A 12,711-nucleotide genomic window follows, 5' to 3' on the forward strand; every position below is an offset into this window, starting at 1 on the left:
GACTTATTTAGGTTATTTTCCCGTGAATTATCGTTAATTCCCTACAACTACTTGTAAAATGGATTAAAAATGAAAATAAGGACTTATTTAGGTTATTTTCCCGTGAATTATCGTTAATTCCCTACAACTACTTGTAAAATGGATTAAAAATGAAAATAAGGACTTATTTAGGTTATTTTCCCGTGAATTATCGTTAATTCCCTACAACTACTTGTAAAATGGATTAAAAATGAAAATAAGGACTTATTTAGGTTATTTTCCCGTGAATTATCGTTAATTCCCTACAACTACTTGTAAAATGGATTAAAAATGAAAATAAGGACTTATTTAGGTTATTTTCCCGTGAATTATCGTTAATTCCCTACAACTACTTGTAAAATGGATTAAAAATGAAAATAAGGACTTATTTAGGTTATTTTCCCGTGAATTATCGTTAATTCCCTACAACTACTTGTAAAATGGATTAAAAATGAAAATAAGGACTTATTTAGGTTATTTTCCCGTGAATTATCGTTAATTCCCTACAACTACTTGTAAAATGGATTAAAAATGAAAATAAGGACTTATTTAGGTTATTTTCCCGTGAATTATCGTTAATTCCCTACAACTACTTGTAAAATGGATTAAAAATGAAAATAAGGACTTATTTAGGTTATTTTCCCGTGAATTATCGTTAATTCCCTACAACTACTTGTAAAATGGATTAAAAATGAAAATAAGGACTTATTTAGGTTATTTTCCCGTGAATTATCGTTAATTCCCTACAACTACTTGTAAAATGGATTAAAAATGAAAATAAGGACTTATTTAGGTTATTTTCCCGTGAATTATCGTTAATTCCCTACAACTACTTGTAAAATGGATTAAAAATGAAAATAAGGACTTATTTAGGTTATTTTCCCGTGAATTATCGTTAATTCCCTACAACTACTTGTAAAATGGATTAAAAATGAAAATAAGGACTTATTTAGGTTATTTTCCCGTGAATTATCGTTAATTCCCTACAACTACTTGTAAAATGGATTAAAAATGAAAATAAGGACTTATTTAGGTTATTTTCCCGTGAATTATCGTTAATTCCCTACAACTACTTGTAAAATGGATTAAAAATGAAAATAAGGACTTATTTAGGTTATTTTCCCGTGAATTATCGTTAATTCCCTACAACTACTTGTAAAATGGATTAAAAATGAAAATAAGGACTTATTTAGGTTATTTTCCCGTGAATTATCGTTAATTCCCTACAACTACTTGTAAAATGGATTAAAAATGAAAATAAGGACTTATTTAGGTTATTTTCCCGTGAATTATCGTTAATTCCCTACAACTACTTGTAAAATGGATTAAAAATGAAAATAAGGACTTATTTAGGTTATTTTCCCGTGAATTATCGTTAATTCCCTACAACTACTTGTAAAATGGATTAAAAATGAAAATAAGGACTTATTTAGGTTATTTTCCCGTGAATTATCGTTAATTCCCTACAACTACTTGTAAAATGGATTAAAAATGAAAATAAGGACTTATTTAGGTTATTTTCCCGTGAATTATCGTTAATTCCCTACAACTACTTGTAAAATGGATTAAAAATGAAAATAAGGACTTATTTAGGTTATTTTCCCGTGAATTATCGTTAATTCCCTACAACTACTTGTAAAATGGATTAAAAATGAAAATAAGGACTTATTTAGGTTATTTTCCCGTGAATTATCGTTAATTCCCTACAACTACTTGTAAAATGGATTAAAAATGAAAATAAGGACTTATTTAGGTTATTTTCCCGTGAATTATCGTTAATTCCCTACAACTACTTGTAAAATGGATTAAAAATGAAAATAAGGACTTATTTAGGTTATTTTCCCGTGAATTATCGTTAATTCCCTACAACTACTTGTAAAATGGATTAAAAATGAAAATAAGGACTTATTTAGGTTATTTTCCCGTGAATTATCGTTAATTCCCTACAACTACTTGTAAAATGGATTAAAAATGAAAATAAGGACTTATTTAGGTTATTTTCCCGTGAATTATCGTTAATTCCCTACAACTACTTGTAAAATGGATTAAAAATGAAAATAAGGACTTATTTAGGTTATTTTCCCGTGAATTATCGTTAATTCCCTACAACTACTTGTAAAATGGATTAAAAATGAAAATAAGGACTTATTTAGGTTATTTTCCCGTGAATTATCGTTAATTCCCTACAACTACTTGTAAAATGGATTAAAAATGAAAATAAGGACTTATTTAGGTTATTTTCCCGTGAATTATCGTTAATTCCCTACAACTACTTGTAAAATGGATTAAAAATGAAAATAAGGACTTATTTAGGTTATTTTCCCGTGAATTATCGTTAATTCCCTACAACTACTTGTAAAATGGATTAAAAATGAAAATAAGGACTTATTTAGGTTATTTCCCGTGAATTATCGTTAATTCCCTACAACTACTTGTAAAATGGATTAAAAATGAAAATAAGGACTTATTTAGGTTATTTTCCCGTGAATTATCGTTAATTCCCTACAACTACTTGTAAAATGGATTAAAAATGAAAATAAGGACTTATTTAGGTTATTTTCCCGTGAATTATCGTTAATTCCCTACAACTACTTGTAAAATGGATTAAAAATGAAAATAAGGACTTATTTAGGTTATTTTCCCGTGAATTATCGTTAATTCCCTACAACTACTTGTAAAATGGATTAAAAATGAAAATAAGGACTTATTTAGGTTATTTTCCCGTGAATTATCGTTAATTCCCTACAACTACTTGTAAAATGGATTAAAAATGAAAATAAGGACTTATTTAGGTTATTTTCCCGTGAATTATCGTTAATTCCCTACAACTACTTGTAAAATGGATTAAAAATGAAAATAAGGACTTATTTAGGTTATTTTCCCGTGAATTATCGTTAATTCCCTACAACTACTTGTAAAATGGATTAAAAATGAAAATAAGGACTTATTTAGGTTATTTTCCCGTGAATTATCGTTAATTCCCTACAACTACTTGTAAAATGGATTAAAAATGAAAATAAGGACTTATTTAGGTTATTTCCCGTGAATTATCGTTAATTCCCTACAACTACTTGTAAAATGGATTAAAAATGAAAATAAGGACTTATTTAGGTTATTTTCCCGTGAATTATCGTTAATTCCCTACAACTACTTGTAAAATGGATTAAAAATGAAAATAAGGACTTATTTAGGTTATTTTCCCGTGAATTATCGTTAATTCCCTACAACTACTTGTAAAATGGATTAAAAATGAAAATAAGGACTTATTTAGGTTATTTTCCCGTGAATTATCGTTAATTCCCTACAACTACTTGTAAAATGGATTAAAAATGAAAATAAGGACTTATTTAGGTTATTTTCCCGTGAATTATCGTTAATTCCCTACAACTACTTATAAAATGGATTAAAAATAAAAATAAGGACTTATTTAGGTTATTTTCCCGTGAATTATCGTTAATTCCCTACAACTACTTGTAAAATGGATTAAAAATGAAAATAAGGACTTATTTAGGTTAATTTCCCGTGAATTATCGTTAATTCCCTACAACTACTTGTAAAATGGATTAAAAATGAAAATAAGGACTTATTTAGGTTATTTTCCCGTGAATTATCGTTAATTCCCTACAACTACTTGTAAAATGGATTAAAAATGAAAATAAGGACTTATTTAGGTTATTTTACCGTGAATTATCGTTAATTCCCTACAACTACTTGTAAAATGGATTAAAAATGAAAATAAGGACTTATTTAGGTTATTTTCCCGTGAATTATCGTTAATTCCCTACAACTACTTGTAAAATGGATTAAAAATGAAAATAAGGACCTATTTAGGTTATTTTACCGTGAATTATCGTTAATTCCCTACAACTACTTGTAAAATGGATTAAAATGAAAATAAGGACTTATTTAGGTTATTTTCCCGTGAATTATCGTTAATTCCCTACAACTACTTGTAAAATGGATTAAAAATGAAAATAAGGACTTATTTAGGTTATTTTCCCGTGAATTATCGTTAATTCCCTACAACTACTTGTAAAATGGATTAAAAATGAAAATAAGGACTTATTTAGGTTATTTTCCCGTGAATTATCGTTAATTCCCTACAACTACTTGTAAAATGGATTAAAAATGAAAATAAGGACTTATTTAGGTTATTTTCCCGTGAATTATCGTTAATTCCCTACAACTACTTGTAAAATGGATTAAAAATGAAAATAAGGACTTATTTAGGTTAATTTCCCGTGAATTATCGTTAATTCCCTACAACTACTTGTAAAATGGATTAAAAATGAAAATAAGGACTTATTTAGGTTATTTTACCGTGAATTATCGTTAATTCCCTACAACTACTTGTAAAATGGATTAAAAATGAAAACAAGGACTTATTTAGGTTATTTTACCGTGAATTATCGTTAATTCCCTACAACTACTTGTAAAATGGATTAAAAATGAAAATAAGGACTTATTTAGGTTATTTTCCCGTGAATTATCGTTAATTCCCTACAACTACTTGTAAAATGGATTAAAAATGAAAATAAGGACTTATTTAGGTTATTTTCCCGTGAATTATCGTTAATTCCCTACAACTACTTGTAAAATGGATTAAAAATGAAAATAAGGACTTATTTAGGTTATTTTCCCGTGAATTATCGTTAATTCCCTACAACTACTTGTAAAATGGATTAAAAATGAAAATAAGGACTTATTTAGGTTATTTTACCGTGAATTATCGTTAATTCCCTACAACTACTTGTAAAATGGATTAAAAATGAAAATAAGGACTTATTTAGGTTATTTTCCCGTGAATTATCATTAATTCCCTACAACTACTTGTAAAATGGATTAAAAATGAAAATAAGGACTTATTTAGGTTATTTCCCGTGAATTATCGTTAATTCCCTACAACTACTTGTAAAATGGATTAAAAATGAAAATAAGGACTTATTTAGGATATTTTCCCGTGAATTATCGTTAATTCCCTACAACTACTTGTAAAATGGATTAAAAATGAAAATAAGGACTTATTTAGGTTATTTTCCCGTGAATTATCGTTAATTCCCTACAACTACTTGTAAAATGGATTAAAAATAAAAATAAGGACTTATTTAGGTTAATTTCCCGTGAATTATCGTTAATTCCCTACAACTACTTGTAAAATGGATTATCGTTATTTATTTGTAGTTAGAGAGTGCTATGAAGATGACATACATGATCCACATGCGCGGCCCTCCTAGCTGGTTCTATGATGTCATTCCCGATTTTCTCGCACATTATGATCGGGTAATGACTGAGTGGAAGGGTCTTGGATACAGTTGGCCCGCTTTCATCAGACCGAAAGATATTCAGCAGCCTCTTGTTGAGCGTCAGCCTCCTGCTGGAGATGCACGTGAGGTAGACATTCATGATACAGCTCCTAGTAGCTCGCAACAGACAGCGCCCCCTATCTCTCAGAAGCGTCCTCGTGAGGTACTAATAACTATCATTCACGAACTTGTGATCTTTTTAATTTCGTCTATTGAATATGTAAATGACCTGTGTGTCTTTAATTTACATTAATGGCAGGATGAGACTGGTGGTCCTGAGGAGGATACCGCAGTACTTGTCCCCCCTAAACGTCCACCTGAGGTATAAATTTCTAACAAAAGCTTTCATTTCATGCATCGTAGAACTTCGATTAATATGTCTGTGTCGGCTGTAATTACAGGAGGTTCAGTCTACTGGTGATATTCCAGCCACCCATGCTCCTACACATGTATCTATTCCCCCTCAGGTACAAATATTTTATAAATATTGTCCTCCTATGCACTTACATATTTACAGCTTCCTGTGTTGAATAATGTTTATGTATTGGCTTGTAATTGCAGGTTGAGGTTCAGTCTACTGGTGATGTTCCACCCGCCACTGCTCCTACACCTGTATCCATTGCCTCTCAGGTACAAATCTTTGACAAATATTGTCCTCCTATGCACTTACACATTTTTAGCTTCGAGTGTTGAATATTCCACTAAAGGTATTATTTGTTCCCTACTATGTCAACTAAATGGGATTAAAATGGATTAATTCCCTACAACTAGTTATAGATGGATTAAACTAAGTGTTAAATGTGTACTTAATTTATGGATTGCACATGCCTATTACTCCAGAATCTTTAGAGGCCTCTTCCTCCCTTGTCACTCCATATGTACATTTGGGCATAGGCGAGTCTTCTGTTCCTAGTGAGCTACGGGACATGTTTGATGTAATAACTCTTAACTCTTTTTTAAAGTAAATGGCCTTAGATTAACTAGTTCCAAATATGCTAATTGTGTTTTTGTTTATTTTCTAGATGGACTCAATTGAAGATTTGGCGGAGGATGCGGCGAAACGAGGTGGTCCTGAGCGGCGTGGTGATATGACAAGGCCACTAAAAAATCGGAAAGTGAGGTGGTTGTATCGGTATTTCTGGAGTTTAGAGGTTGATTACATTTGGCGTGATCACAGTGAGCGGAGCATTACTTATCCTCTTACACATAGCCAAGTAACAACTTTGCGACCAGAGTTTTGGGTGGAGGATGATGTTCTCAATGCCTATGGTGAGCTCTTGAGACTTAGAGAGGATAAACTCTGGGAAAAATGGGAAAAAATTCCCAGAACTGAAAGTTTCAAGCCCAGGCGGTATTTCATTGCTCCTAGCTTTTTCATGGCGATGGCACTTGAGTTTTGTCCTAACTTGAAGGTACTCTATTAAACAAATAGAAATGCTCCAACCTGCTTTTCTATAAACAGATATCAATTATGCTGTATAAATGTTAACCTATTTTTTGACTTGTAATTGTAGGCTTCTCCGAGTACCCTAAAAGGTGATGCCAAGAAGTCAATGAAGAGGTTCTTTAGAGATTATGCTAACAAGGGGGGTAACTTGCCTCTTCAGTTTTGTGACTTTGCATTTTTCCCCACATGTGATAGCTCTCATTGGTTCTTGTTTGTTGTTAATCTCAATAAAATGAGAGTGCTAAACATTGATCCTCTTAGGGACGACAAAGACACAACAGGGAACATCGCTTACCCCTTCCAGTATTACATTATGGTAACTATATCATTCTTTAATTCCCTACCAGTAGTTTTAAATAGATTAATAATTAAATAATGACTTGTTAGGTTCATTTCCCGTGAAATATCATTCTTTAATTCCCTACCAGTAGTTTTAAATAGATTAATAATTAAATAATGACTTGTTAGGTTCATTTCCCGTGAAATATCATTCTTTAATTCCCTACCAGTAGTTTTAAATAGATTAATAATTAAATAATGACTTGTTAGGTTCATTTCCCGTGAAATATCATTCTTTAATTCCCTACCAGTAGTTTTAAATAGATTAATAATTAAATAATGACTTGTTAGGTTCATTTCCCGTGAAATATCATTCTTTAATTCCCTACCAGTAGTTTTAAATAGATTAATAATTAAATAATGACTTGTTAGGTTCATTTCCCGTGAAATATCATTCTTTAATTCCCTACCAGTAGTTTTAAATAGATTAATAATTAAATAATGACTTGTTAGGTTCATTTCCCGTTATTTGCAGGAAAAGTTGATCCCATATATGCTCAATTATTTGCATCCATCTCGATTTCCATTGAAATATACCCGGGTTCATGGTCTTGATGCTCGACCCAAGCAAGATGGTGGCAATGATTGTGGTGTGTATGTATCCAAGTACATGGACGCTATGCTCAACGGGATCTCCTTGCCATCAGCTGTGTGGAACCCTAAAGTTGATGTACAGACTTTTCGCTATCGGATGGCGCACGAGTTATCAAAAGGGGTTGCTAGACACATTTCTGAGTGGGGCATTCGACAAAGAGAGGCGGGACACTAGTTTGTTATTTGATTAGTGACTTGTAGTTACTTTAGTTAGTTGTACATATTTTGCCCGGTTGTATTTTATTTAGATTGGTTGTATTTATTTTGGTTGGTTAGATGTATTTATTTTAGTTGATTTGTTTGTAGTTGGCATATCAAGGCCATTTTTTTAAGTTTGGTTTGGTTTGGTTTGGTTTGTTTATAGTTGACATGTCAAGGCCATTCATTTTTAAGTTTAGTTTGGTTTGGTTTGTTTTTTTTATAGTTGGCATGTCAAGGCCATTCATTTTTAAGTTTAGTTTGGTTTGGTTTGTTTGTAGTTGGCATGTCAAGACCATTCATTTTTAAGTTTAGTTTGGTTTGGTTTGAAATTTTACAGGTTTTTGGTTGACTTAAAAATAAATAGGTCATGCCGGTTTTTTTATTTTACAGGTAAAGTTTAACTTAAAAACAAAGAGGTCATGCCGAATTTGTTATTATGTACTTTGAAATATTAATGAATTTTAATTAAATATTTTCAATGTTGTTAATGTTAGTACTTGTTGCCATTATTAATAATCCCAAAAAAAGAAGTGACTCCAAAAAAAAATTTGAAAAAAAAGTTATTTTTGAAGATTTTTTTTTTTCCAAAATTGGGCAGAAAGTTTTCTGTAAAACAGAAAAAGTTTTATTTAAAAAATAAATCATTTGCAAGTGCAGTGACCAATATGCAAAATTCGGCAAAGCCCAGTTTAGGCCCGCAATGTTTCATTGCGGATGCCGCAATGTTTCATTACGGATTCCGCAATGTTTCATTACGGATGCAGCATTGTTTCATTGCGGGGGTAATCTGGGTTTTGCATAAATTTGCAGATTGGTCATTGCACTTGCAAATGATTTATTTTTTATATAATACTTTTTCTGTTTTACAGAAAACTTTCTGCCAAATTTTGGAAAAAAAAAATCTTCAAAAATAACTTTTTTTCAAAATTTTTTTTGGAGTCACTTCTTTTTTTGGGATTATTAATAATGGCAACAAGTACTAACATTAACAACATTGAAAATATTTAATTAAAATTCATTAATATTTCAAAGTACATGATAAGAAATTACAATCAATTTTTTCCTTTTTTTCCTAATAATCTCGAGGGACAATTTCTTCTATCATGGCCTTCTTCCCTCGTCCCACAAAAACTGCACTTTCGAAATTGTTTATTTAAACTTGACGTCTCGATACCACTTTTGAATCTACCCGCTTTTGGACGTCCTTTTGTTTGTGACCTTGGGGGATCTAATAACGGATCATCTTCTTCATCACTTTCATAGTCCTCATTTATTTTTTTCTCTCTCTTTTCTCCCGGAAAAGACTTAATCACATACTCCTTTTCTCTCTTGATCACGCTCATCAAGTAATTGTACTGCGGAACGGAGCAACTACGAACAACGGACAAACCTTGGAAAGCTTTACACAATCCACTATATCTTGCCGTTTGAGATTCTACAACATTACCAAGCATCCGAGGCGTACACGGTAGAGGTCCCGCAACTTTGTTTCCGTTTATTGTCCACCTCATTGTTACAAGATCTGGTGGTATCATCGTCTTTTGTTTCTTGTTAAGGTAACGGATCATGTGTCTACAAATCATCTCGGAATGTTCAAATTTTTTACATGTACAAGAATAACTCCCGTCGATGGAAACCTTCAAGAAAAAATTCCTTCTATTAATCTCCGGCAAGGTGGACTTTTCTACCAATTACATCTTTGAAAGATAATCTCCACAACCTTTCATACTTTTCACAACAAAAGATTGACTTTTTTGAAGCTCTTTTTGAAATCGCTTAAACATCTCTTTTGTGTATATCTTGGTGTCAAAATCGGCTTGAACCTCCCGTAAATATTGTGAGTCCAAAGCTTTTTATGAATTCTCAATGAATTCTTTCAAACCGGTCGACGCTTTCACATACTCATCAAAAAATGAATTCATAGACTCGCTCCTTGAGGTGGTAGTCATACCGGCGGCAAAATGTTGTTTCGTGAAAGTAAAAACCCATTGCCGTCTAATTGCATACATATCATTTAGCTAATTGTGATTTTCAAGATCATATTTCTCTTTCAAGTCCTCCCACCTACCTTCAAATTCCGTTGGTGACAATGACTTGTAGATACATGCATTAAAATCCGTCTTGAACTCTGAGTATTGAGTATACAAAGTAGATAGTTTCTCGGGAAACTTGCTACTAATATGCCACGTACAATATGTATGGTTGGTGTTAGGCATAACCTCAGAAATGGCATTACTTAAAGCGATGTCTTGATCCGTAATAATGGTAATAGGTGGCTTGTTATCGACCGCTTCCAACCAAGTCTTCAAAACCCATCTATAAGTAGTCTCTTTCTCGTCCCTTATAAGTTCAAATCCAAACAAAATATTTTGGTAGTGGTGATTCACTCCCGTAATTGGAATAAAAGGCATGTCATACCTATTAGTCCGATATGTCGAGTCGAAAGTCACCACATCTCCAAAATTCTTGTACGCGTTAAGCGAACGAGGATCAACCCACACCAAACCCCTAACCCGATTCTCCTCATCCACATCCACTCGGTAGAAAAAATTGCCATCACTTTGTTTTTGCAAGTCTCGTAACAAAACCAATCCACACTCTGCATCACCGGAATCAAAAACCCGTCTTCGAATGTCACGTATTACATTTCGTACGTCTTGAGCGGAAAAACCAATTTTTTCAATACCACCACACGTCTCACTAAGTAAATTCATCACTTTCGGGGTCTCGATAACCGATTTGTTGAATAACTCAATCAAAGATCGGGTAAACGGATCTATGTTGCATGATCTTTGCATGAAATTTACCTTATCCGATGTAACCATAGCATGATTGTGCTCTAGGTTGACCTTGGTTACTTCCCATTTGTTTGAGCTTACTTTGTGAGCAACACACATATGAGCACGATAACAAGTTCGAGGAATAACATCTCGAGGTCGTTTCCCTTTAGCCCTATCTTCAACTTCCAAGGGTTTTGGGCCCAATCTTCCACCCTTTCGACATATATACAAACGTGACGATATACCACCATTTCTTGAATGCTTATGACTACTTCGAATAATTATCTCGAACCCTATACTTCGACCATAACCTCGATAAAAACTTTCCGCTTCATCCAACGAATCAAACATCATACCAACACAAGGAACTACATCATTCATATTTCCAATAAAATTTTCATCATTAATTTTATCATCGTCATCGCCATTAAAAGAATCATTACTATCATCGGAATCACCGTGAACATCGTGATTCTTCCAACCGAAACCAACATCATCATCACTATGCGTTTTTCGCTTCCCCGGATCATTAACTTTATCTTCAATACTATCAGCATCTATTACTTCATCATCATTAAAGATTTTACGATAAACCCTCTTTTTTGTGGGGGGGTAACATAATTAAAATCGTTATGATCACTAGATGAACTTGAATAATCAAATAAATAAGAAGCCATGGATATTGAATACTAACCTTTTTTTTCAGAAGAATAAATTTGAGCAGAATGTTAAGAAGCGGTAAAACAGCAATATTTCAAAAATACAGACATTTTAAGGTAGTTGTGTGCATTAAATGCACGCCCGCAATGTTTCATTGCGATGGCCGCAATGCTTCATTACTGTGAATTTTAAAATTTCTGTGCCAAATTTAATTTTGTGAATTTTGTGAATTTCTGTGCCACTTTCAAACTGCCGCAATGAAATATTGCGGTGTGTCGGTCAAGCTTCTGCTCTATTGACCAGTCAATTCAACTGCCGCAATTTTTCATTGCGGCAATTTCAACAGTCAAATGAAATGTTTTCAGCAAAATTTTTTTTGTGCCAAATTTAATTTTGTGAATTTTAAAATTCTTATTAATATTGGCACAAAAATAAGTTTTGCACAAAAAAAAAGTTTGACTGTTGATAAATTTTTTAAACTAAAATAACTCAATTCACTAAAAAGTATAAAATTAATAATATTATTTTTTAAACTAAAATTATTCATACGATAATTTAAAGAAAAAGTACAGAAAAAATTAAATTGATAAATTTATTATTAAAATTGATAATATTTTAATATATTACTACTACTTATATTTAATGTTAACATATTTTAAAAAATTAATTACTGTTGAACATTAATATTATTTTTATACTTATATAAATAAGTTAAATATTAGAATAAGCTAAAGAGAGGGGCAGTTTGGATATTAAAAACTGGGAGCCTAACCAACAATGAAACATTGCGGCCCAGCAATGAAAAATTGCGGAATGGCGACATCCCGCAAAGTTTCATTGCGGAAGCCAAGACCCGCATTGAAACATTGCTTTCCCCGCAATGTTTCATTGCTGTGGGCTGGCTGGCTGTCCCCCCCAACCCACGTTGGCTCCTGATTATTTCCCTTCATTTTTATAATGGTAAAAATGATACATACTTCCAAATTCCACCTATATAATATTGAAGTAACAGAAGAGTAGACGGCGAGTGGATTTGAAAATAATTGTGGGAGGAAATGATTTTTTTTTTCTATCTTTCATAAATAATTAATATTAACGTAAATGATGTCATAACAATGACACCATGGCATGCCATCATTCATAACATTGATAATTGATCCCTAAGAGCATCTCCAACAGCTTTTTAGTTCATTTCCTAAATTTAATATAAAATTGGATCTAGGTAACTTAAGATATCAATAGCTATTTCCAACTCCAACAACCCTATATTCATTCCATATACAAAATTTTATAATTAAAAGGTAACATTATTACATAAAGTGAAGAAAGAGAACGTGTTTCTTTCAAATATATATTATAAAATAAAAGT

The 12,711-nt window shown here is 32.1% G+C and overlaps 1 protein-coding gene across 1 annotated transcript; it reads right to left on the minus strand.

Moving 5' to 3' along the window:
• Positions 1 to 9,920: 9,920 nt before the first annotated feature.
• Positions 9,921 to 12,292, minus strand: LOC141686202 (protein FAR1-RELATED SEQUENCE 5-like). The gene is made up of 2 exons (XM_074491251.1): positions 12,119 to 12,292; positions 9,921 to 11,279 (listed from the first exon to the last, which is right to left on the minus strand). Exons 1-2 carry the CDS (start codon positions 12,290 to 12,292, stop codon positions 9,921 to 9,923), a joined length of 1,533 nt encoding a protein of 510 aa, XP_074347352.1.
• Between the last annotated feature and the right edge of the window lie 419 nt (positions 12,293 to 12,711).

This window comes from Apium graveolens, chromosome 9, assembly GCF_009905375.1.
Source record: "Apium graveolens cultivar Ventura chromosome 9, ASM990537v1, whole genome shotgun sequence".
In the NCBI taxonomy this organism is placed as follows: domain Eukaryota; kingdom Viridiplantae; phylum Streptophyta; class Magnoliopsida; order Apiales; family Apiaceae; genus Apium; species Apium graveolens.